We start from the raw sequence: 19,471 nt of genomic DNA, 5'->3' as shown, positions 1-19,471 counted from the left end.
ATTAACCTGCTCGCGCTACTCGTGCCTTTCGTATATTCATCTCTGTTAAGATGTAGCATCTCAAAGGGGGTCAACAATTAGGAAGTGATCTGGCAGCCTGAGGCATCCACGATGACTCAGCCTGTAGGGAGATACCTTCTCTCCCCTTTAGCTTAGATAGACGTCCAACATAATCAACACATTGGTTCCTGATATATTGCTACATACTCGTGCAATTAGTCAGTTGAAGATTAATCTCTTACTCCACTCCACTGCCATCGATCCGAACCTGTTCAACAATCTCTACGATTAACCTACTCGTATCCTCTCATTGCCCTGCTCGTGCCTCTCGTTCATTCACCTCTACGATTAACCTGCTTATAGCTTAGTAGCTCACGATCATTCGCCTTCATAAGGCTATGCGTTTCTGGCCTTGCCCTAACTTACTTAACGTGCTCTGCTGGAATAGGAGAGTAGGTTAAATACGTTAGGGTGAGAATGCGACGATGTGGCAATAATGGTCCCTATGGCAGTAATATGGATACCCTGCAGATCCCTGTCGGAGTAAGAAATACATAATGGTCCCTGTCGTAGTAATTCTTGACATAATTGTCACTGTCGGAGTAATTCACCGATTGGACATGGGAGCCCTACGCTTTGCTGTTCTGAGCGTTGCTGTGGATTTGCGTTGAAATATGTCTCTGTGATACTGCGGACGGAAAAGGACGAAGAGGACAAGCTGTCTGGAAGGACCAACCCTCGTATCAAGAAAGCAAGATCTTCGCATCTCCTTTGAGCGAAGCAACCAGGAAGATAAGCTTTGGAATCGCATCTCGGCAGATCACCTTGATGAAATGGTCAGCACTTTACGCCAGATCCCATCTTGATCCCACAGGTGCTCGACCTCATTGCTTCGATACTTCCCGAACCACCTCACCTATCCCTCCGATTCTCCAAGGTAATCCTATACCTCGCCTTCCCCTCCTCAAAATCCACCACCGCCTTATTCGCATCCTTCATATCATAATGCGAGATCCACGGCTTGATCCCCTTCCTCGCCACCAGCTCCAACATCTCCTCAATTTGCCTCGGACTCCCAATCATGCTTCCTCCAAACTTCACACCTTTCCCTATGAAATGAAAAGCGCTCATGTCCGGCAACTTATCCTCTGGTGCGCCGACTTGAATAAAAGTGCCCTTTGTGCGGAGGAGCTGGAGGTATCGGGAGAGAGGCATTTTGGGGGAGGAGACGGTGCAGATTATCAAGTCGAGGGAGCGGGCGTGGGTTTTGTGCCAGTTCTTGTCGTCTTCGGTGGCGATGTAAGCATCTGCACCCATCGCTAGAACATCGTTGCGTTTGTTGTTTTTGCGGGAGATGCCGACGACCTTGTCAGCACCGAGAGCGCGAGCGAAGAGGAGTCCGAAGTGGCTGTGAGGGAAGCATGTTAGCTGTGCTTGAGGATCTTGCTTGGGGTCCGCTGAGCAACGGCGCAAGGTATGCCGATACACACAGCCCTGACATCCGGAGTACTCACCCCAGACCGCCCACGCCTATGATTCCAACTCTTTTACCAGGACCGCACCCATTGTCTACCAGAGGCGAATAGACCGTGATACCACCACACAGCATAGGCGCCGCCTCAGCCGACGGTATCGCATCCGGAATCTTAAACACGAAATGCGAAGGCGCTCTATGGTAATTCGCATAACCACCATACGAAGTGCCTCCATTCGGATACTGCAAGCATGCAGGTCAGTACACCAAAGGACTGCCCTATCCACCACCCTGCCCTCACGATGCACCGCTCACCTTATCCGCAAAAGTACTAACACTCCTCCCACAATACTGCTCCAACCCCTCACTACACTCCTCACAATCCCCCCTCAAACACCCCCCATTCTGCGCCCCAACCCCCACCCTATCCCCAACCTTAATCCCCTTCTCCGCCTTGCTCCCAACCCGCACCGCCTTACCCACAATCTCATGACCCACACAGACCGGATACGGCGTAGGCCCCCAGCCCGATCGCAGCGTGTGGATGTCGCTACCGCAGATTCCGCAGTGGGAGATTTCAATGTCGATGTCGGTTTCTTCGAAGGGCTTGGGGTCGGGGAATTGTTGCCAGACCATGGTGCCTTGGGAGCTTTTGTTGTCGAGGCCCATCCAGCCGACAAAGTCGGTGGGTTGGAGGATCTTTTCGGAGGTGGTCATGGTTGTGGTGGTGGGTGGGGGAGAGGGAGGTAAGGAATGGAGGAAGATGGGAGAGTGAGCGATACTTGTTCTGAGTCCAAGAGGTTGCAGTGACATGCGATGTACAAGAGTAATATGGTCAATGTTAGCAGAGCTTGGTGATGTTCACGAATCGACAGCTTAATGTCGAGTGGATGCATTGACGCATTGCCGAGGTGAAGTGCGGGCGGCGCTTAAACTGTTTATCCGCGTGTCGCTCGCCTGGATAATCCTGTGAATGCTCGATGCCCAGGAGACGACTGACAGACGCAGCGTCTCTTTGTATAATGTCATGTCTCAGGGCTATGTACTGAGCGGCCCTAGGTCATGACATCCACACGACGGAGGGAAGTACTTCAGTTGGAAGCGATCCTCCCAACATGCATGCAGGGAAACACTCTATGGTAACAATCGCATGCTCTCTAAGCTGTCACAGCGACAGACTGCGGCGCGTTACTTCCAATAACCATGCTCGCCATAGCTGCTTCCAACCCGATAAGACCTGGCTCATTGTCATCTTTGTCCCACCGTCGCAGTGGTCCGTAGACCAACTTCTTTCCTCCTTCTTTGACCTTCCTGATCAATGCTGATACGAGAGGTCCATTCTTTGCAACAGACGGGTATGCATCGAACTCAACGACCTCCAAACTTGGCACTTGCTCCATGATGCCGGCCAGGAGCTGAACGCAGTGCCATTTGTAAGTGTCTGAGGTCGCATTGTCCCCGCGGAACCCCTCGAAGATCATGTCGTTGGTAGGATCCAGCTCGATGAAGACCTTCAATGTTCTTAAGCTCTTGCATTCCATGAGGCCGAGTTGCGATCGCGTGTTCTGATTCAGTGGAATCCGTGACCAGCCCGGGCCCAGCTGTAGCTCAAGTGTGGTAATTGCCTCGCGGTACTTGGTCGGAAGTCGCTGCAACAGTGGCTTCTTGGTCTTGTAGAAGCGCGAGCGTGCATCCGGGAACAAGCGTATCGGTTGGGCGTAGAAGACAGGGTATGCTTCGCTGTGCATGCGGCGAGAAACGAGGAAGAGTGCGAGGCGTGGCAGAATCGTGCGGAAGTTGTCGGAGACTGCGGCATTCGTTAGTAGTTGCTCCTTCAGACGTGATCTTGTGCTTCTGCTCACCCAGATCTACCGGCTTCGGTGTCCATAGCGCATACTCGTATATCCTAAGCCGCAGTTCGCTCGGTAGGTCGAAGAAGCGGAATGGCTGTCTCTTTGTGGGCGCTGGCGAAGAAGCGCGCGAAGTCATGCGCGAGGACATGGCGGAGGAGGGAGCTGTGCTGGCGACTGAGGCCATCTTCTTATGACGTGGTGCCATGACTTTCGATGTCGTCGCGGGTGTCTGTAATGATGGATGGTGTCGTCCGTAGGTAATGGAGGGATGTTGCAATGGTACGGCCACCTATTCACTGGACTTGAGTCCTTCCAGGCAGGCCATCTTTGCTCGCGTGACAACCCGCGCAAGCCTATGCAGCCATGGTCACGGCTGCAGCGGCGGACGAGTGGTGGTTCTTGCCGTGGATGGTAGTGTCAAGTGCTGGGTGGGTGCTGCAGGACATGAGGAGGCTTGGAAGTGGAAGGTTGGTGGGCAGGTACGAGACAGTAAGACAAGGGAAGTGCGGAGTCGTGTACTCGTAGATGTCGCTGCCGGATGCCGGTCGCGATGAGAGGTGATGAGAGAGGTCACGCGGCGGTGGCGTCGTCAAGCTTCAGAGCTTTGTGCATTCATCATGTGATGCTGTGATTGTAGCTCGCCTAACGGGAGACAAGACGAATTTACTGCTCGAATTGCTTCTTGAAAGCGGCTGTTGCTCTCCGCAGCCATTTCAACATCTCGCTCAACGGGAAGAGACTCGACATGCCTAATTCCATCACTGCGTCGTAATACTTTCATGGTTGAAGAAGAGAAAGGAAGGATGCAGCGCGTCGAAATTTGCTGGAGGTACGCACGAGCGGGATGATCCGCTCGCGCTAGCACACTTTGGTCTGCGCACATCGGCTCTTCTTGCCACAAACACCGACACGGCTACAACAAACATCACATATCGACTCACCAGCCAGGATGGTGGAGCATCGCAGATCTAGGCGGTAGAGACCATATCTCACGCAGAATCCAGAAAAGGATCTCTACAACACTCTACAAGACTCCCAATAGGACGCCAGGTAATATGCCTTCCTTCACCATCGAGGTGCCCGGCGAGGCCAATCCACTTTCCACAGAGAACATCGTTTCCACCTTACAAGCAGCGTCTTCCTCGCATCCGAACCAGATCCAGACCGGGACGAAGCAGCTCGCGCAATGGGAGAAAGAACCTGGCTACTACCGCGGCTTACAAGAGGCATATCTGACTACCGCTTTGCCCATCGAAGTCCGCTATCTGGCCATCATCCAACTCAAGAACGGCATCGACAAGTACTGGCGGAAAACTGCAACGAATGCCGTGTCAAGTAGCGACAAGCAAGTCATACGAGGATGGCTTTTGGAAGGAGCGCTCGGCCAGGAGGACAGGCGATTAGCTTTGCAGGCCGCGCTGGTTGTTGCGAAGATCGCCAGGTATGAGTACCCCAATGACTGGCCGGCGGCCATCTCGTGCTTTCTAGATGCAATGCGCGGGCCAGGCATGACTCCAGTCCGGTCGCGAAATGCGCTGCTGACGCTGCTACACATTATCAAGGAACTTTCCACTGGCCGGTTACAGCGCACTCGACAGTACTTGCAAGCAGCAACGCCGGAAATCTTGGCTGTGGTCGGCGGCATCTACGCTCGTACTGTCGATGCATGGCAGCATAAGCCTACCGCCGAGGACATGGAATACGGTCTTCTGGCTATCAAAGCCCTTCGGCGGTTATTGATCTTTGGCTACGAGCATCCCAACCGTGATGCAGATGTGGTCTCTTTCTGGACTTTAACGTTGCACCACTTGAGCTCATTCATATCCTTACCCTCGGCATCCAATAGTGGCCTCCCACAGGAAGCAGTTGTGCTACTCGGGAAGCATACTGTACAACTCGCAAAGCTCCACCACGAAATGGCACGCGATCATCCTGCTGCGTTCGCCCTTCTCCCCAACTCACTCGAGTTGACGAGTTCGTACTGGAGTCTGGTGAAGGAGTTTGGGAACGTCTTCGGCTCGAAAGAAGCCACTGTTGCGGCTTCGCGAAGTACGCAAATCGGTACTGACGGCGATGCCTCAGACGACAAGCCTTTCACTGAGAAGATCGCTCTCAAAGGCTTATTGTTGATCCGCGCCTGTGTTAAGATGGTGCATAATCCGACTCAGACGTTCAAATACAAGACACCGGAAGACAAAGAGGAGAAGAAACGTGCGACCGACGTACTCAAGCAGACACTTCTGACCGAGAGCTTCGTCCGCGAAGCCATGGAAACTCTGGTCACCAAGTTCTTCGTGTTCAGAGCTAGTGACTTGCGCGAGTGGCAAGAAGAGCCCGAAGAGTGGGAGAAGCGTGAAGAAGGCGATGGGGAAGACTGGGAATTCTCTGTGCGCTCATGCTCGGAGAAGCTCTTCCTGGACCTCGCCATCAACTACAAAGACATCATCGTTCAACCTCTGTTGAGTGTCCTTTACTCGGTGGCGAATCAACAGAATGACGATGTGCTGTTCAAGGATTCTGTGTATACAGCCATTGGTCTCTCCGCAGCAGTCGTGCATGAGCAGCTCGACTTCGACGCTTTCGTCAGGGATGTCCTTGTCGTCGAGGTTCAGAAAGAAGCTCCCGGCTATAACATACTGAGACGTCGTGCATCAATCCTTCTTGCGCAGTGGATTCCGATCAAGATATCAGATGAAAGCAAGCCCCTGGTGTATCAGATCTTCCAGCATTTATTGAATCCCGACGACCAGCTCAACGATCAGGTTGTGCGAGTTACGGCGGGACGACAGTTCTTGAACATCGCAAATGACTGGGAGTTCAAGCCAGAACAATTCTTGCCCTACGCCCAAACCGTGCTCACACAGCTAATGCAGCTGATCGGGGAAGTCGAGCTGACGGATACCAAGATGGCACTGCTGAACACCATCAGTGCGCTTGTGGAGAGGCTCGATAGCCACATCACACCCTTCGCCGAGCGCATTGTGAGCCTGCTACCAGGTCTTTGGGAAGACTCTGGCGAGGAGCATCTGATGAAGCAAGCTGTACTGACCGTACTGGCACGACTTGTCAATGCCATGAAAGGCGACTCGTTGCCACTGCATCCATTGGTGTTCCCTATCATTAAGGGTGCCGTTGAGCCAGGCTCGGAAACACAAGTCTACTTGCTCGAAGACGCACTAGAGCTCTGGGGAGCCGTCCTGGTACAGACACCCACAGACTCGGCTTCGCCTCAGCTCCTTGACCTCGTGCAGTACCTCTATCCACTTTACGAGCTTGGCTCAGACGGTCTGCGGAAAGCACTGGAGATAACAGAGTCGTACTTCATTCTCGCACCACAGCACATGCTATCTGCGCCAGTTCGACCTGCTATGTTTATTGCACTTTCGAAGCTAATGGGTTCACTTCGACCAGAAGCAAATGGATCTGTCTGTACTCTGCTCGAGACCATACTTCGCTACAGTCAGAGTCCAGACGTCGCCTCTACACTTCCATTAGGCAACTTCAATGACGCCTCGTTCATGATCATGTACGAGCTCGCTCAGGCGTCAGATCCAGAGACAGGAGATGTCGGTCTCTTTCCAAAGCTGATTCGTGCCCTTCGTGGTAGCTACCTGGCACATTGCACCACCGGGCCAAATGCCAAAGAGGCTACAGTCGCTGGCATCGTCGAGACCGACTACTTTGCGATATTCGCTCGTGCCATCTTGTGCTCTCTGGACGGCTTCATGCATACCCTGCAGTACTCCGCATCTGTTGCATTCTCCGAGCAACAGCCACTGGAAGCACTGATGAAGTGGCTACTCGAAGAATGGTTCTCCCACTTCGAGAACATCGGCGACCCCAGCAGACGAAAATTAATGTGCCTCGCACTCACAAAACTGCTCGAGACCGGCCAACCGTTCATCCTGATGAGCCTGCAAAGTCTGATGACAACATGGACTGACGTCGTCACTGAGCTGAGAGAGGATGCAGCAGATGTAGGCGGCGACTCACTCGTACGCAGCGGGCCCTCGAATGGCTACACCGATGGCCCCGAGGCACCAGAGGATGTTCGAAGGCGGTTACTGGCGGATAGTGATCAGGTCCACAGCATCAATCTGCCGGAATGGATCAAGCATTATCTGCAGCAGACTATTGCTGCGAGTGGTGGGTATGAGCAGTTCCGGGCGCAGTGGTTGGTGAATGTGGATCAGGATGTCGTGAAGGGGTTCTCGGCTCTTGGCATCATCTAGAAGATTGATGCATCCCGGCAAGCGGACGTTACGAAATCAACTTTAGGCTAGCCCTGCTCTTGGTCGTATGACCTGGTCCGCTTTTCGTCCAAGAATTGGTGACCCTGGTGCGCGCGTGCTTCTGGTGCGCTTGAAGAACCTCTCTCAGGCTGGGCAGATACCGAATCGTGTAGCTGATAGTTGGTCAGGGCACAATGTCTACTTCGATATAATGTCCCCATTACAAAACAGCTCTATCGTACAACCATTTGCACTGCAGGTCCCAAAGCTTCAAGACGGTCTTCCGGCAGCGGGGATCTCGCTCTAGACTGCGTGCCAAGCCAGCATCCCTGACACTCCTCACAGCCTCGTCCTAGTCGCTGACGTCGGCGCTGAACATCTCCTGACAGTCACGACAGCTTGACTCGAGATCTCACTATCCACAGCATGGCACTAAATCGATCAAACACATAGCTCCGACGAAAGAAGCAAAACATCAAAATGGACCTCCACAATCCCACCAACACCAACACCGGCGAATCCCTCCTCGTCATGGTCGCCAACAACACCGCCAACCTACGCCGCAATAGCATCGAGCTGAAAGAGCTGCTAGTGGCTCTGCAGCAGCAGGTCAATGAGTTGTCTGAGCAAGTTATCATCTTGCAGGCACAGGTGTCGGATCTTAATGGGCAGTTGATGGTGGAGCGGCAGGGGAAGGTGCATACGAGTCCATCGCATGCGAGTTTACATGCTGGTGCGGACTCGCCATCGGATGGGGAGAGGACCAGGAGGTCGTCGAAGCAGCCGAGGGTTAGGTATTATAGGCATGATAGCGGGCCGCCTGGGTTGGGGAGTCCGAGTGTCGGGATTGGGGTGGGTGGGGGGGAGAGCGGAGAGCAGTGTGTTACTATGGCGGACTGATAAGAGGAGGAAGATAGGGGCGGGATCTGAGTGGTGGCCGAGGTTCGAGAAGAGGTGGTAGTAATGATGAATTCATTCGTGGCCATTCCAGACCGGACTGTCATGATGAATACTGGGCATGAGTGGCACAAACACCGCCATGCATGCAAGGTCTTCCGTTTTCGGCGAGCGATTTCTCGTTGTATGTAGGATCTCACGTCCTGGCGCGTGTGCCGGGAACAGACATTGTGCAGGTTTCCAATATAAGAGGCAGGGGTCAATGCACACGCGCGCGCCTCGCATGTCGGCTTGGACTAGAATAGTCGCGTCCGGATGACTGCGCGGGGCGAAGACAACGAGTGAGAACAGACGAAAGGAAACTTGTGTTGTCTAGCTTTGACGTCTACGACACACTTGTCTGACAGCCCTTCCCTACTACCTGCGCCCATTTTGAGCTCACAAATCGTCGACGTAGCCGTTATGCGGCACTCCGTGCAGCCCGCTCGTCACGATTCCGCGACTTTGCTAATCCTTGCAGAGGCGTATTGGTAGCTCGAGCTCCGCGTTTGTGCAGCATGAATCAAGGTCAAGTCTCCTGTTCGCCATAATCCTCCTGCTGTTCACACTCGTTGAGAGTATGTCGTACGTCATCTCTGACTGGCGCTTTGAAGCGCGTCGGCCGGTGGCACTGGGATTAGATGGCGATATCGAAGAGATGGAAACGTCGTCGTTTGTGTCCACGCCTGGTGTCGAACCGCTCTTGTCGTACCGACACCTGGATCGTGCGACTCTTGAGATTCGACTCTTGCGGTTCTTCGCGAACGATGAAGGAGATCTCATCGGCTCTCTCAGCCAAGCTCGCCTCGAGGACTCCAAGATCCAATACGACGCACTGTCTTATGTCTGGGGTAGTCACGCAAAGTCAATGCACATTACGATCGATGGTCAGACACTTGCGATAACACGAAACCTGCAGAAAGCTTTGACTCTACTGGTCAGCGTCACTGCACGACCACTATGGGTAGATGCTATCTGCATCGATCAGACCAACACGGGGGAGCGTAATCATATAGTCTCACTTATGCATGGGATATATAGATAGATAGATTTGTCATTCCCCTGTTCTAGGACCCTATTCGGCCTATGCAGGTATATATCTATTGTTATGTACAAAGGGAACCCCGAATAGGTGAAAACCCTTCCCGCCCCCGACTTCTCCTTGTCTAGATTAGCTTTCCCTCTGAACGTGCGTAGTCCATGTCACTACCCCGTTAGCCCCCGCTCCCAGCCGGTCTCGTCGCGCTGCGCCGTCTCCTCTCTTCCTGCACTGCTCCTACTAGGCGGTACTGTTCTAGCCAGCCCTTCTCTAGTATCCAGTTCGTAATGCGCCGTAGGTCCTCAACGTTGTTAAGAAGTGCCCCAATCGTCCGGTTCCTCGCCTTTGCCATCCACTCCCCCCTTCCTAGCGACCACCTCGGACAGACGAGGAGTGCGTGCCGTACGTTCTGGGAGTGATAGCCACAGGGGCAGCTAGTATTCGTGTATTCTGGAACCTTCCTCCATGATAGGTACCCCTGGAGGCCGATGTGTTCGCTTCGCAGTTGGGTTGCTATGCTACTCTGTGCCCTCGTAAGGCGGTAGTGGATGAGCTTCGGGGGGTGCTTGACCGCGGATTTCGTAGCTGACCATTCCTTAGGTTGTCCCGCTGGCTGAGGGCGTCCACTATGCCCTACAACCTGGTTGTTCCACCTCTCTTTCCATAGTTGCTCTACAATCGATTTCTCACCTTCCCATTGTGTTGCTAGCTGTTCGTCCCTTGCCCGGTAGTTCGGCTCGTTTCCGGGTCGAATGCCCTTGTGCGCTGGTACTGATTCGCGGGCCCTTGCGACTGCACTGGCGATGACCTTCTGTACTGGGTACTGTGCCGACTTGCCCAAGTAGGAGGTCCGTAGTCCCTGGATGTATAGGTCGATCGGCGGTATGGCGGTCTCGTGCTCAAGCATCCTTGTTGGTGTCGACTTATATGCCCCGGTGACCTTCCTTAGGCATTGGTTTTGGATCTTCGCTAACGGCGCGACGAGTCCCTTTGATGGGCAGGCCCTCTCGCCTAAGGACCACACTTGGCTGCCATAGGTAAGGACTGGCCGTACAACAGCCGTGTACAGAAGTCGTGACTGCCGAAAGTCCGCCCCCCATGTGGACGCAGTGAGCCTCTGGCATGATGCCATATTCTGTTCAGCTTTCCGTGATATTGCCTGTACATGGGATATATAGTCGAGCTCATACAGTGCATATTCACATGGGCCAAGGCAGCTTGCTCACGTTATCTGCCTTTGAGGGCATGAGGAAACTTGCGGACGGGTCCACCATCCAAGACCAGATAGCTGCCTCTAACTTGAGCGAGGATCACATCATGGACATCCTGCGCAGCGCATGGTGGACTAGACTGTGGGTATACCAGGAAGCGATGCTTGCAAAGATCCCCATCGTGCACTCAGGCTCAGCGCAGATACCCTTCTGGACTCTGATTCGAGGGCTGAGGGCTGTGCGACACGCAGCTCTCAACGGCTGGTTCCCTTTAGCACAAAGAGACCAATGGGTCATGCAGCTTGACGCGGTCATCCACAGCTACAACGTCGTAAAGCTCCAGCAGACACTGCCCGACACTTTGCTGACCGTGGCCAGCAGCTTCGATGTTTCAGATGAACGCGATAGAATCTACGGACTCCGGGGACTGATGTCATCTCTGCCGACATTGAGGCCAGACTACAGCCTATCAGTATTACAGGTCTATGCTCAAGCTACGACGACTGTGATGACTCATTAAGCGTAGCGACCGAGCGCTAGCCACACCGGAGTACGAGCTTGCGAGTACGTAGGTGAGGCGTCAGCGAGGGAGTGAAGCTCTATACCAGCCCTCAACTAGCCTTGGCGCCCGCTCTAATTGGTCAACTTCCAAGTTTCAGGGTCACGTGACCTACCGCACTGTGCCTGTTGGCGAACTCGCAAACATATACTCGTCGCTAACGCCTATGTCGTCGTATAATAAGCACTGTACGTCGGGTAGCGGTAGCGTGGATCGCACGCTACTTTGCAGTCTAGAAGGGTTGGTAGAGAGCTCCACTCCGCTACGCTTACCTTTGGAGGTTCACAACCGCCAACAGCACATTTTTTACGATCTTTGAGAATTCTCAGATTACTCAAACTGACTCTCGGACCAATGCCTTACTGACATGAAGGTAGGTCTAATGTATGGTGAAGGCATTACGGAGGCTGAGGTGGCACGACAGGCCGTTGGCGTGCCCTTCGGCGTCGAAGACTTGTACAGCAAAATCACATTGTGCTAGGGCTAGGCGCTTTCCGCTTACAGGAGATCTTACTCCTTACGACATGCTGTGGATGCGTCTTACGACATGTCAACGGTCGAAAAAGAATCACTGTGTCGTACAGAAACTACAGCCATCAAGCAGTAGGAAGAGATGCGCCAGTCCCACGTAATCATACCGCATGAGCAACCTCAAACCCCAGCCATCCATACCATCCGTACACGATTCTAAATCCCGCATAGCTTCAAAGATTCTCAAAGCTGTCGCTCAGATGTGATAGGCTCCTTGATACCGCTTCCGTGAATCGTGTACGCACGGCTCCTTGCATGACGGAACGCATACGCTGGATCTGATGACGACCAGCCAGCGACTTCCGGCAAGCTCTCTCGCATGTCGGTCATGTCCATAGGGTCTTGGACTACTTCGGCAGGCTCCGTGTCCTCGAGAACCATCTTGCCCAGGCCGAACGTCTCCTTGTCCTGTTCACCGCCGCGCACAGCATGCTCCCGTTCTCGATGTGCGTGAATTACACTGCAGATCAATTCTCCGTGGACCTCCATTTCTTCGAACGTAGCCTCACTCGAGAACGTGGCGTCCCTCTCGTGGAAGGCGAGACGAGTGTCGTATAGAGTGTTGTTAGCATGTCCGAACGCCTCGACTGCTTCGCGAATGTGCTTCAGCCTGATTCCACCCGGGATGTCCAGCGTGACCTTTGGCCTTGTGTTGTCAGTCGCCCGGATCCTGGGAATGGTTGAGTACGAGAACGTCGCAGATTGTACAGGAGACTGTGTCAAAAACATCTCATCGAACACAGCAGTATCTGCCGTATCGAACGAGGGGATCTTCAGGCTGAAGCCTTTTCAACCGCTCTCCTCTTCAGCGGCATACGTGCATGCACTGCAGTTCAGGAGCTTACGAGGCCAGTGTTGGAATGGATGCCTGACTGGCTCTACCTGCCCGCGACGCAACACCATACTGTTGAGATGTCGTGGTTGCTGTACGTCGTAGGGAGAGGCCTGGTCACTGTCTCCAATCCAATCACCTGGGAATGCACTCGAGGGTGCGTATGGCACTGAATGATAGACGTCTTCTCCAACGGTCCAGAGCCAAGTGACGGGTGGAGCTGACGTAGGTGTCAGGAAGAGCTTCTCCTTACAGACCTTCGAGTCGTTGATGGCCGCTTTGACAGTTTGGTTGACACCTCTTGTGCGAAAGAGATCGTGCGTTGGGAGGTTGGAGACTATAATCTCGCACAATTCGAAGATGCCAAAGACCTTCTCGGGTGCTGAGAGTTCTCGCTCCGCCCTATAAGTCGAGTTGGCTGCTGGCTCTGCCGATTTCTCATGTGCACCATCATCGTTCATAGTCGCATCTTCAGAGCTGTCCTGCTCTTCATCTTCCCCCGGGCCAGCTTTGCGCATCGGCTTGCGTGCTTTAGCCCTCTTAGCCTTGATCTTCGCCTTCCCAACTCGACCAATATTAATACGACTCGAGGCAGATGTCGCGAGTATCTTCTGCCTAGCTAGTTTCGCCGCATCTCGTGCTGTCGGCTTTCGCTTCTGTTGTGAAGAGGTGTTCTGCCCATTGCGGGTGAGATATGCGCGGGACCTGTTGGTGGGCGCGAAAGGCGCGATGATGAAGTCTTGTGTCATTGCGTGTCCGATCTTGTTGAGGCGATCACAGGACCCTGCAGAATGGTGACCACGAGTTTGAGATTTATGGCCGGTCCACGAGTTGTGTTGTTGTGTTATTGTGTCGTCGCGAAACTGCATTTGACTTTCGCGTCTTTGTTCGAGAAGTGAATGCCGGATGAGTCACGTGCGAGAATTCGTGTTGGAAGCGTTCACCTGAAGATGTATGCGGGAGTCTCCTGCATTCGCTTAACACTATACTATACCCCCCAATTGCCCGCTACAAGGCCATACGATCAATCAATCGAAAACCCCCATCGCGCGCTTGCTCGCACCCACTCCTCAAAACCTCAAATGTCCGTAAGCCTGTTGACTATCGTAAACATAACTGCGTCTACCATTCATCTCATCATGCAACTGCGCGATAGTATCCTTCATGGGCCCGAACGACCACGAGTGCACAGCCTCCATACAAGTGATGACACCTTCCCTCTCCAATTCTCGAAAATGCTCTTCCCCAGGCAGAATGACATCCACATCCACCTCCATAACCGTGACGCCATGCTTCCTTGATCTGAGTTCATCGTAGCCAGCGCCATTAGCTGCGACAGCGCGGCGGATGTCAGCTATGGTCACACCACTCGGGTTAGAGACTGTCAGCTGCACGGGAGTCTTTCCGAGTTCCTTTGTGCCAGTCCTGTAGCCGAAGACGATCTGCGGCGATGGAGGTTGTGTGACGAGCATGTTGTCGAAGGTCGAGGCGATGCTTTGTAGAGGGAGTAGGATGTGGGTGTAGCCAGCATCTGGGAACATGCGTGGTAGGTCCCACCAGAGTCCGAGGCGACGAAACTCTATGGATTTCAGTCCCGAGTCTGCCAAGTTGTGTAGAAGACAGTTCTTGAAACCATTAGGACAAGTCTTCGTCGGTGAGAGTTCCCGACTGTTGCGAATGAGTGGATTTAGCTGCCGTGTCACTAGAATTTCCTCATTCGAGGTCACAAAGGTGGGCGGCTCGATGACTTCTCGGATCTGGTTGCGGTAGTGATCGTGAATCTAGACAGGCTTCTCCGAGTTATCTGGCATAAGGAAGAGCTTAGTCTTGAGTGTCTTTGAGTACGCAATCGTGGTCTTCACGCTAGTGCAAAGACCACGGAGGCGGAAGATGTCCTTGGTCGGTAGATGGCCCAGCACGTTCTCGCACAGCTCGTAGACGCCGAAGATGCGCTCTGCTGGTGATAGTCGTTCCTTTTCTTGCGACTGGGCTTCTGCCGTTTCTTTGTTTCTTGTCTGCACTCGCATGAGATCTTCCACGAACTCGAAAGCCTTGTCAATTTCTCTTGCTTCGCACCAGTCAGCTTCCCATGCTGGAGTATCTGCGCCGTAGATCTCATCCGCGACGACATTGTCGGCAGCAGTCAGGTCAGCTTGGTCAGCGGCAGGTTTCTTCTTCGCATTTTGACTCTCTCTGTACGATGGTGGGATATAGAAGCCTTCTCGCTCCCATTCGTCCCAGTCAGCGTCGCTCCAGTCGTCCTCGGTGGCGGATGAAGTGTCATCATTCGTGCCCGCGTTGTCTGCCACCCCATCTTCGGTCGTACACGCCATTGGGGTAGCTGTATGTGCCGCTCGGATAACTCCATTTCTCCTCTCACGTCGTTGGTGCCCCGCTGGTCTCTGACGCCGATGACCCGACGGCCTCTTCCGTACCCTCAACAAGCGGTGAATTACTCCGACAGGGACAATTATGTCAAAAATTACTACGACAGGGACTATTATGTATTTCTTACTCCGACAGGGACCTACACGGTATCCATATTACTGCCATAGGGACAATTATTACCACATCGTCGCATTCTCACCCTAACCTATTTAACCTACTCTCCTATTCTAGTAGAGCACGTTAAATAAGTTAGGGCAAGGCCAGAAACGTATAGCCTTATAAAGGCGAAAAATCGTGAGCTACTAAGCTATAAGTAGGTTAATCGTAGAGGTAAATAAACGAGAGGCACGAGTAGCGCGAGTAGGTTAATTATAGAGGTGAATATACAAGAGGCACGAGTAGGGCAATAAGACGATACGAGTAGGTCAATCGTAGAGATGAATATATAAGAGGTACGAGTAGCGCGAGCAGATTAATTTAGTAGAGGTGATATAAGGGCGCGCGTATTATAGGGTCCGAACGAGATAGTTATTGTTCTATAAAGCTACGAAAGAGGAGCGCGAGGCGCGGCGAAGTTATAAAGCAAAGCCAAGCCGCGCTAACCCGATGTAGAAGGTCCGCGGTTTAGCCGGGCCGACGTAGCTATAGTAGGGGGTCGCGGGCTACCCGTAATAGTATCCCCCTGTTACGGTTCGATTCGTGGGAACCCCACAGCCATTCACTACGCGATGAGAGCAAGGAAACCTGTGGGACAGAGAGCAAGAGATCAAGAGGACAAGAGATTAAGAGAGCAGGACAGATCACGCCAAGACATGGCACTATATAGACGACGCTTCTTTACGAGTAGATAGGAGCCTCGTGCTCAACTCATTTCAAGTATACACCATATACTGTTTGGGACCACTACCTTCTCAACGAGTCAGAGACATCATTGCAAAGATCCAAGCCCGGTTGGGATAACGTACAGCGGTTCCTAACACCCCCCTCCTAAAACACGCCTTAGTCCTCTAAGCGTTATCCACCTTATAAGGCTACTTACCTATCGAGCTCTATAATCGCGCGAACGCCTAATTATCCTCTAGTACCCTATTGTTATCCGATAATATCGTATTCGCTCTATTAAGACTATTCTCGACCGGCTTCCTTTAAGAAACATATTGCCTAGTTAGCTAGCTTGACCTAGACCTAAGTCTGTCTTCGGCTAGCACTCGCGTATAATCCTTATAACTAAAGTTAGGTATTATTATAGGCTCTATAGGCTCTACTCGAGTATCGAAGATATACGGAGCAGATTCTATTAGAGGTAAGGCTCGAGGCGACTTATTTATAACGATGTCTTTCGGAATGACCCTGATCGTATTAAGCCCGAGCACCTTAGTAGCTAGTAGGGACTAGTTAGATAGAGCTACGAAGCCTATAGGCGTAGACAACTCCGGCCGGTTATAGTGAAAGTCTATAATAGCGGCGGCTACGTAGTTAAGGATATCCTCTATAGGTTACTAGGTCTTACTATCCTCCTCGTTCTAATATCTAGCCTATTTTACCTTATACTATATATCTACCTTACGCTTATACCCCTTCTTCACCTTGCCTACCCGCTTACGGGTATATATATTAAGTGTTAAGATGTAGTATCTCAAAGGGAGTCAACAATTAGGAAGTGATCTAGTAGCCTAAGGCATCTATAATGACTCAGCTTGTAGGGAGATACCTTCTCTCCCCTTTAGCTTAGATAGACATCTAACACAATTAACATATTGGTTCCTAATATATTGCTATATGCTCGTGCTATTAGTCAGTTGAAGATTGATCTCTTACTCCACTCCGCTACTATCCACCCGTACCTGTTTAACATTAAGGATCTTTTCCACCTCGTATATATACGTAGGTGCTACTACTATATCGGCTACTATATTAGCCTCGGTAGTATTAGGTTCGATAGTTATCGGTAGTAGCGGCGCTAGATACTACCCTTTAAGTAGTAGGAAATCGGGGTAGTCGGCTCGTTATAGTAGTAAGGTATAAAAGTAGTTAGTAAGCCCTACTAGAGCGTCTAATAGTTTCAGTCGATAAGAGAGTCTAGCCGGCATAACTTCCGCAATCTAGTAAGGGCCGGTATATCTCCTATCTAGCTTCTTAGATAGTCGAGTCGTACGGATGTTCTTAGTACTAAGATATACCTAATCACCTACCTTATAGTCTAGAGGAATGCTTCGGTAGCGGTTTACTACTTCTACTTAGAGAGCTTATAACATTCGTATATTCTCTTAAAGATGCTTATAAAGCTCGTAAATTCGACGTATAAAGGTTTCTACTAATCGCGTATCTAGTCGCTAGAGAGTGGTTAGTCCTCCCTCCTTTCTAGCGTTTAGGTCAACTCGCTCTATAAACTTAGGGTTGTAGCCTAAGGTAGCGTAGAACGGCGACATACTAGTAGTCTCGGACAGGTGATTATTAATCGCGAACTGAGCAAGGCATAGCTATTCTACCTAGTCATCTAATGCCTTATTAGTAAATATACGAAGATACTGTTCTATCGCCTAGTTAGTACGTTCTGACTGTCTATTAGTTTCTAGGTAATACGAAGAACTTAGCTTACGATTTATACGGAGCATCTTATAGTGTTTCTTCTAGAAGGTAGTAACCTACTACTTGCTACGGTCTAATATAATAGTGTTAGGAAACCCGCGCCGACAGAATATATGTTTAAGGAAAAGCCTTGCCGTATTCTATACTGTTATTACGCTAATAGGGATCAGCTCGACTTCCTTAGTAAGCCTATTAGTAACGGTCATAATGTTATTATAGACTATACCGTCAAGAGTGCTGTCTAGGAGTCTAATAACGAAGTCGACTACAATATGTTTCTAAGGCCGATCTAGAATAGGAAGTAGCTATAATAATCCTAGTGGCTAGTAGTGTAGAGATTTTGTTATACGGTAGGTACGGTAATTCGCGGTGTATCTACGTATAGATCTCGCTAATCTAGGCTAGTAGAATTTACGTGCTACGAGTTTATAAGTACGAGCTCGTCCTAGATAGCCTACTACTAGAGCCTTATAGTTTATCTTGATTATCCTAGTCTATAAGGCTTAGTCATTTAGTACCTATAAGCTCTAGCCGTCGTATTGATTTCGAACATATAGCAGGTCGCTATCTACTTTATAGTATACTAGGTGAATCTTCGCTCTCTATAGTAGTATAGGAGTACGGTCTTTCTATAGGTCCTTAATCGCGGTCTTAAGCTCGTTATCGGTTACGTACGCCGTCGACATTCGATACTCGAGTTCGGCTTCCCGTTAACTTTTACGCGTCGCCGGTTGTTTAGTAGGCGTATCTCGTTCTATAGGTATAAACTCTTTAGCTTTAGGGTCTAGCTATACTAGTTCCTCTTCTTCCGGCGTATCTTCTACTATTGCCTATAGTAAGGCGATCTTAAGGAATCGCTTAGGAGGTAGCAATGTCTAATACTAATACTAGTTCCGAGGGTCGTTCACCCCCTACGGAAGGTCCTAGCTACGTCTCGTTAGGCTATCTAGCTTTGTACCTTGAAGTCCTAGACGGTATATTATCTTAAAGTTGAACTATAACAAGAACTTAGCCTAACGCGCTTATCGCCGATTTAGCTACTTTGTCTTTATAAAGTATTCTAGGTTCTTATAGTCGGTATAAATCTTAACTAGCTATAAGTCCTTATTATCTGCTTCGTAGGCGAGCTCGGGTCTCTATTCCTTAAAAGCCTTAATAATAGCTAACAGTTCCTTGTTATAGATTTCATAATTGCACTCCTATAGACTCAACTTCTTCGAGTAGAAGGCTATAGGATGTAGCACACCCTTCTCGTTATACTACGAAAGCACGCCGGCGTTTATAAAATCTAAAGAATCTGTCTCTACTACCGTTTCCCTACCTAGTACATAATGTACGAGTATACCGGCTTTGCTAAACGTAGCTTTCAAATTGTTAAAGTCTCGTTAGCAATCTAGTGACTATTGAATCCTTCTGTTCTTATAATTGCTTAGTCCGTCCGACTTGGTCAGGTTTGTAAGAGGAGTAGCTATACGCGAAAATGCTTCGATGAACCGCCTATAGAAGTTAGCAAATCTAAGGAAGGCCTAGACATCCTTTAGGTTCTTAGGAGCTTCCTATGTCTAAATACATTCGAGTTTCTCGGGGTCTATCTCGATGCCGTTAGGGGTTATAATTAGCCTAAGATACCTTACCTTCTATTAGTAGAATTCGCTTTTGTCGATGTCTACTATAAGTCCTATATCGCGTAGCTTAGTAAGAACCTTCCGTACGTGTTCGATATACTCCTCTAAGTGTTACTAAAGATAAGTACGTCATCTAGGTAGGCCGATATAAAGTTGTCTAGGTGTTCTTATGAGACCTTATCAATATATAATTAGAACGATA

General features: G+C 50.8%; 9 protein-coding genes across 9 annotated transcripts; 4 read left to right on the top strand and 5 right to left on the bottom strand.

Moving 5' to 3' along the window:
* Window positions 1-912: 912 nt before the first annotated feature.
* Window positions 913-2,287, bottom strand: CLAFUR5_03913 (NADP-dependent alcohol dehydrogenase 7; the record flags this gene model as incomplete). Its single annotated transcript, XM_047903061.1, has 3 exons — window positions 913-1,408; window positions 1,515-1,717; window positions 1,790-2,287. The coding sequence occupies 3 exons, from the start codon at window positions 2,285-2,287 to the stop codon at window positions 913-915; spliced, it is 1,197 nt and encodes a 398-aa protein (XP_047760563.1).
* A 344-nt stretch (window positions 2,288-2,631) lies between these two features.
* CLAFUR5_03912 (uncharacterized protein) lies at window positions 2,632-3,532 on the bottom strand (the record flags this gene model as incomplete). Its single annotated transcript, XM_047903060.1, has 2 exons — window positions 2,632-3,281; window positions 3,337-3,532. The coding sequence occupies 2 exons, from the start codon at window positions 3,530-3,532 to the stop codon at window positions 2,632-2,634; spliced, it is 846 nt and encodes a 281-aa protein (XP_047760564.1).
* Window positions 3,533-4,382: 850 nt separating this feature from the next.
* Window positions 4,383-7,559, top strand: CLAFUR5_03911 (Importin-11; the record flags this gene model as incomplete). The annotated part of the gene is made up of 1 exon (XM_047903059.1): window positions 4,383-7,559. The coding sequence occupies one exon, from the start codon at window positions 4,383-4,385 to the stop codon at window positions 7,557-7,559; it is 3,177 nt and encodes a 1,058-aa protein (XP_047760561.1).
* Window positions 7,560-8,039: 480 nt separating this feature from the next.
* Window positions 8,040-8,459, top strand: CLAFUR5_03910 (uncharacterized protein; the record flags this gene model as incomplete). Its single annotated transcript, XM_047903058.1, has 1 exon — window positions 8,040-8,459. One exon carries the CDS (start codon window positions 8,040-8,042, stop codon window positions 8,457-8,459), a length of 420 nt encoding a protein of 139 aa, XP_047760562.1.
* A 616-nt stretch (window positions 8,460-9,075) lies between these two features.
* CLAFUR5_03909 (uncharacterized protein) lies at window positions 9,076-9,540 on the top strand (the record flags this gene model as incomplete). The annotated part of the gene is made up of 1 exon (XM_047903057.1): window positions 9,076-9,540. One exon carries the CDS (start codon window positions 9,076-9,078, stop codon window positions 9,538-9,540), a length of 465 nt encoding a protein of 154 aa, XP_047761307.1.
* Window positions 9,541-10,737: 1,197 nt separating this feature from the next.
* CLAFUR5_03908 (uncharacterized protein) lies at window positions 10,738-11,144 on the top strand (the record flags this gene model as incomplete). Its single annotated transcript, XM_047903056.1, has 2 exons — window positions 10,738-11,076; window positions 11,124-11,144. The coding sequence occupies 2 exons, from the start codon at window positions 10,738-10,740 to the stop codon at window positions 11,142-11,144; spliced, it is 360 nt and encodes a 119-aa protein (XP_047761306.1).
* An 874-nt stretch (window positions 11,145-12,018) lies between these two features.
* CLAFUR5_03907 (uncharacterized protein) lies at window positions 12,019-13,416 on the bottom strand (the record flags this gene model as incomplete). Its single annotated transcript, XM_047903055.1, has 2 exons — window positions 12,019-12,620; window positions 12,681-13,416. The coding sequence occupies 2 exons, from the start codon at window positions 13,414-13,416 to the stop codon at window positions 12,019-12,021; spliced, it is 1,338 nt and encodes a 445-aa protein (XP_047761309.1).
* A 321-nt stretch (window positions 13,417-13,737) lies between these two features.
* On the bottom strand, window positions 13,738-14,208 carry CLAFUR5_03906 (uncharacterized protein; the record flags this gene model as incomplete). Its single annotated transcript, XM_047903054.1, has 1 exon — window positions 13,738-14,208. The coding sequence occupies one exon, from the start codon at window positions 14,206-14,208 to the stop codon at window positions 13,738-13,740; it is 471 nt and encodes a 156-aa protein (XP_047761308.1).
* Window positions 14,209-14,448: 240 nt separating this feature from the next.
* Window positions 14,449-15,000, bottom strand: CLAFUR5_03905 (uncharacterized protein; the record flags this gene model as incomplete). Its single annotated transcript, XM_047903053.1, has 1 exon — window positions 14,449-15,000. The coding sequence occupies one exon, from the start codon at window positions 14,998-15,000 to the stop codon at window positions 14,449-14,451; it is 552 nt and encodes a 183-aa protein (XP_047761311.1).
* Between the last annotated feature and the right edge of the window lie 4,471 nt (window positions 15,001-19,471).

This window comes from Fulvia fulva, chromosome 4 (genome assembly GCF_020509005.1).
Source record: "Fulvia fulva chromosome 4, complete sequence".
Taxonomy (NCBI): Eukaryota; Fungi; Ascomycota; class Dothideomycetes; order Mycosphaerellales; family Mycosphaerellaceae; genus Fulvia; species Fulvia fulva.
The sequence above is the reverse complement of the archived record's forward strand: the minus strand, read 5'-3'. Positions and strand labels throughout refer to the sequence as shown.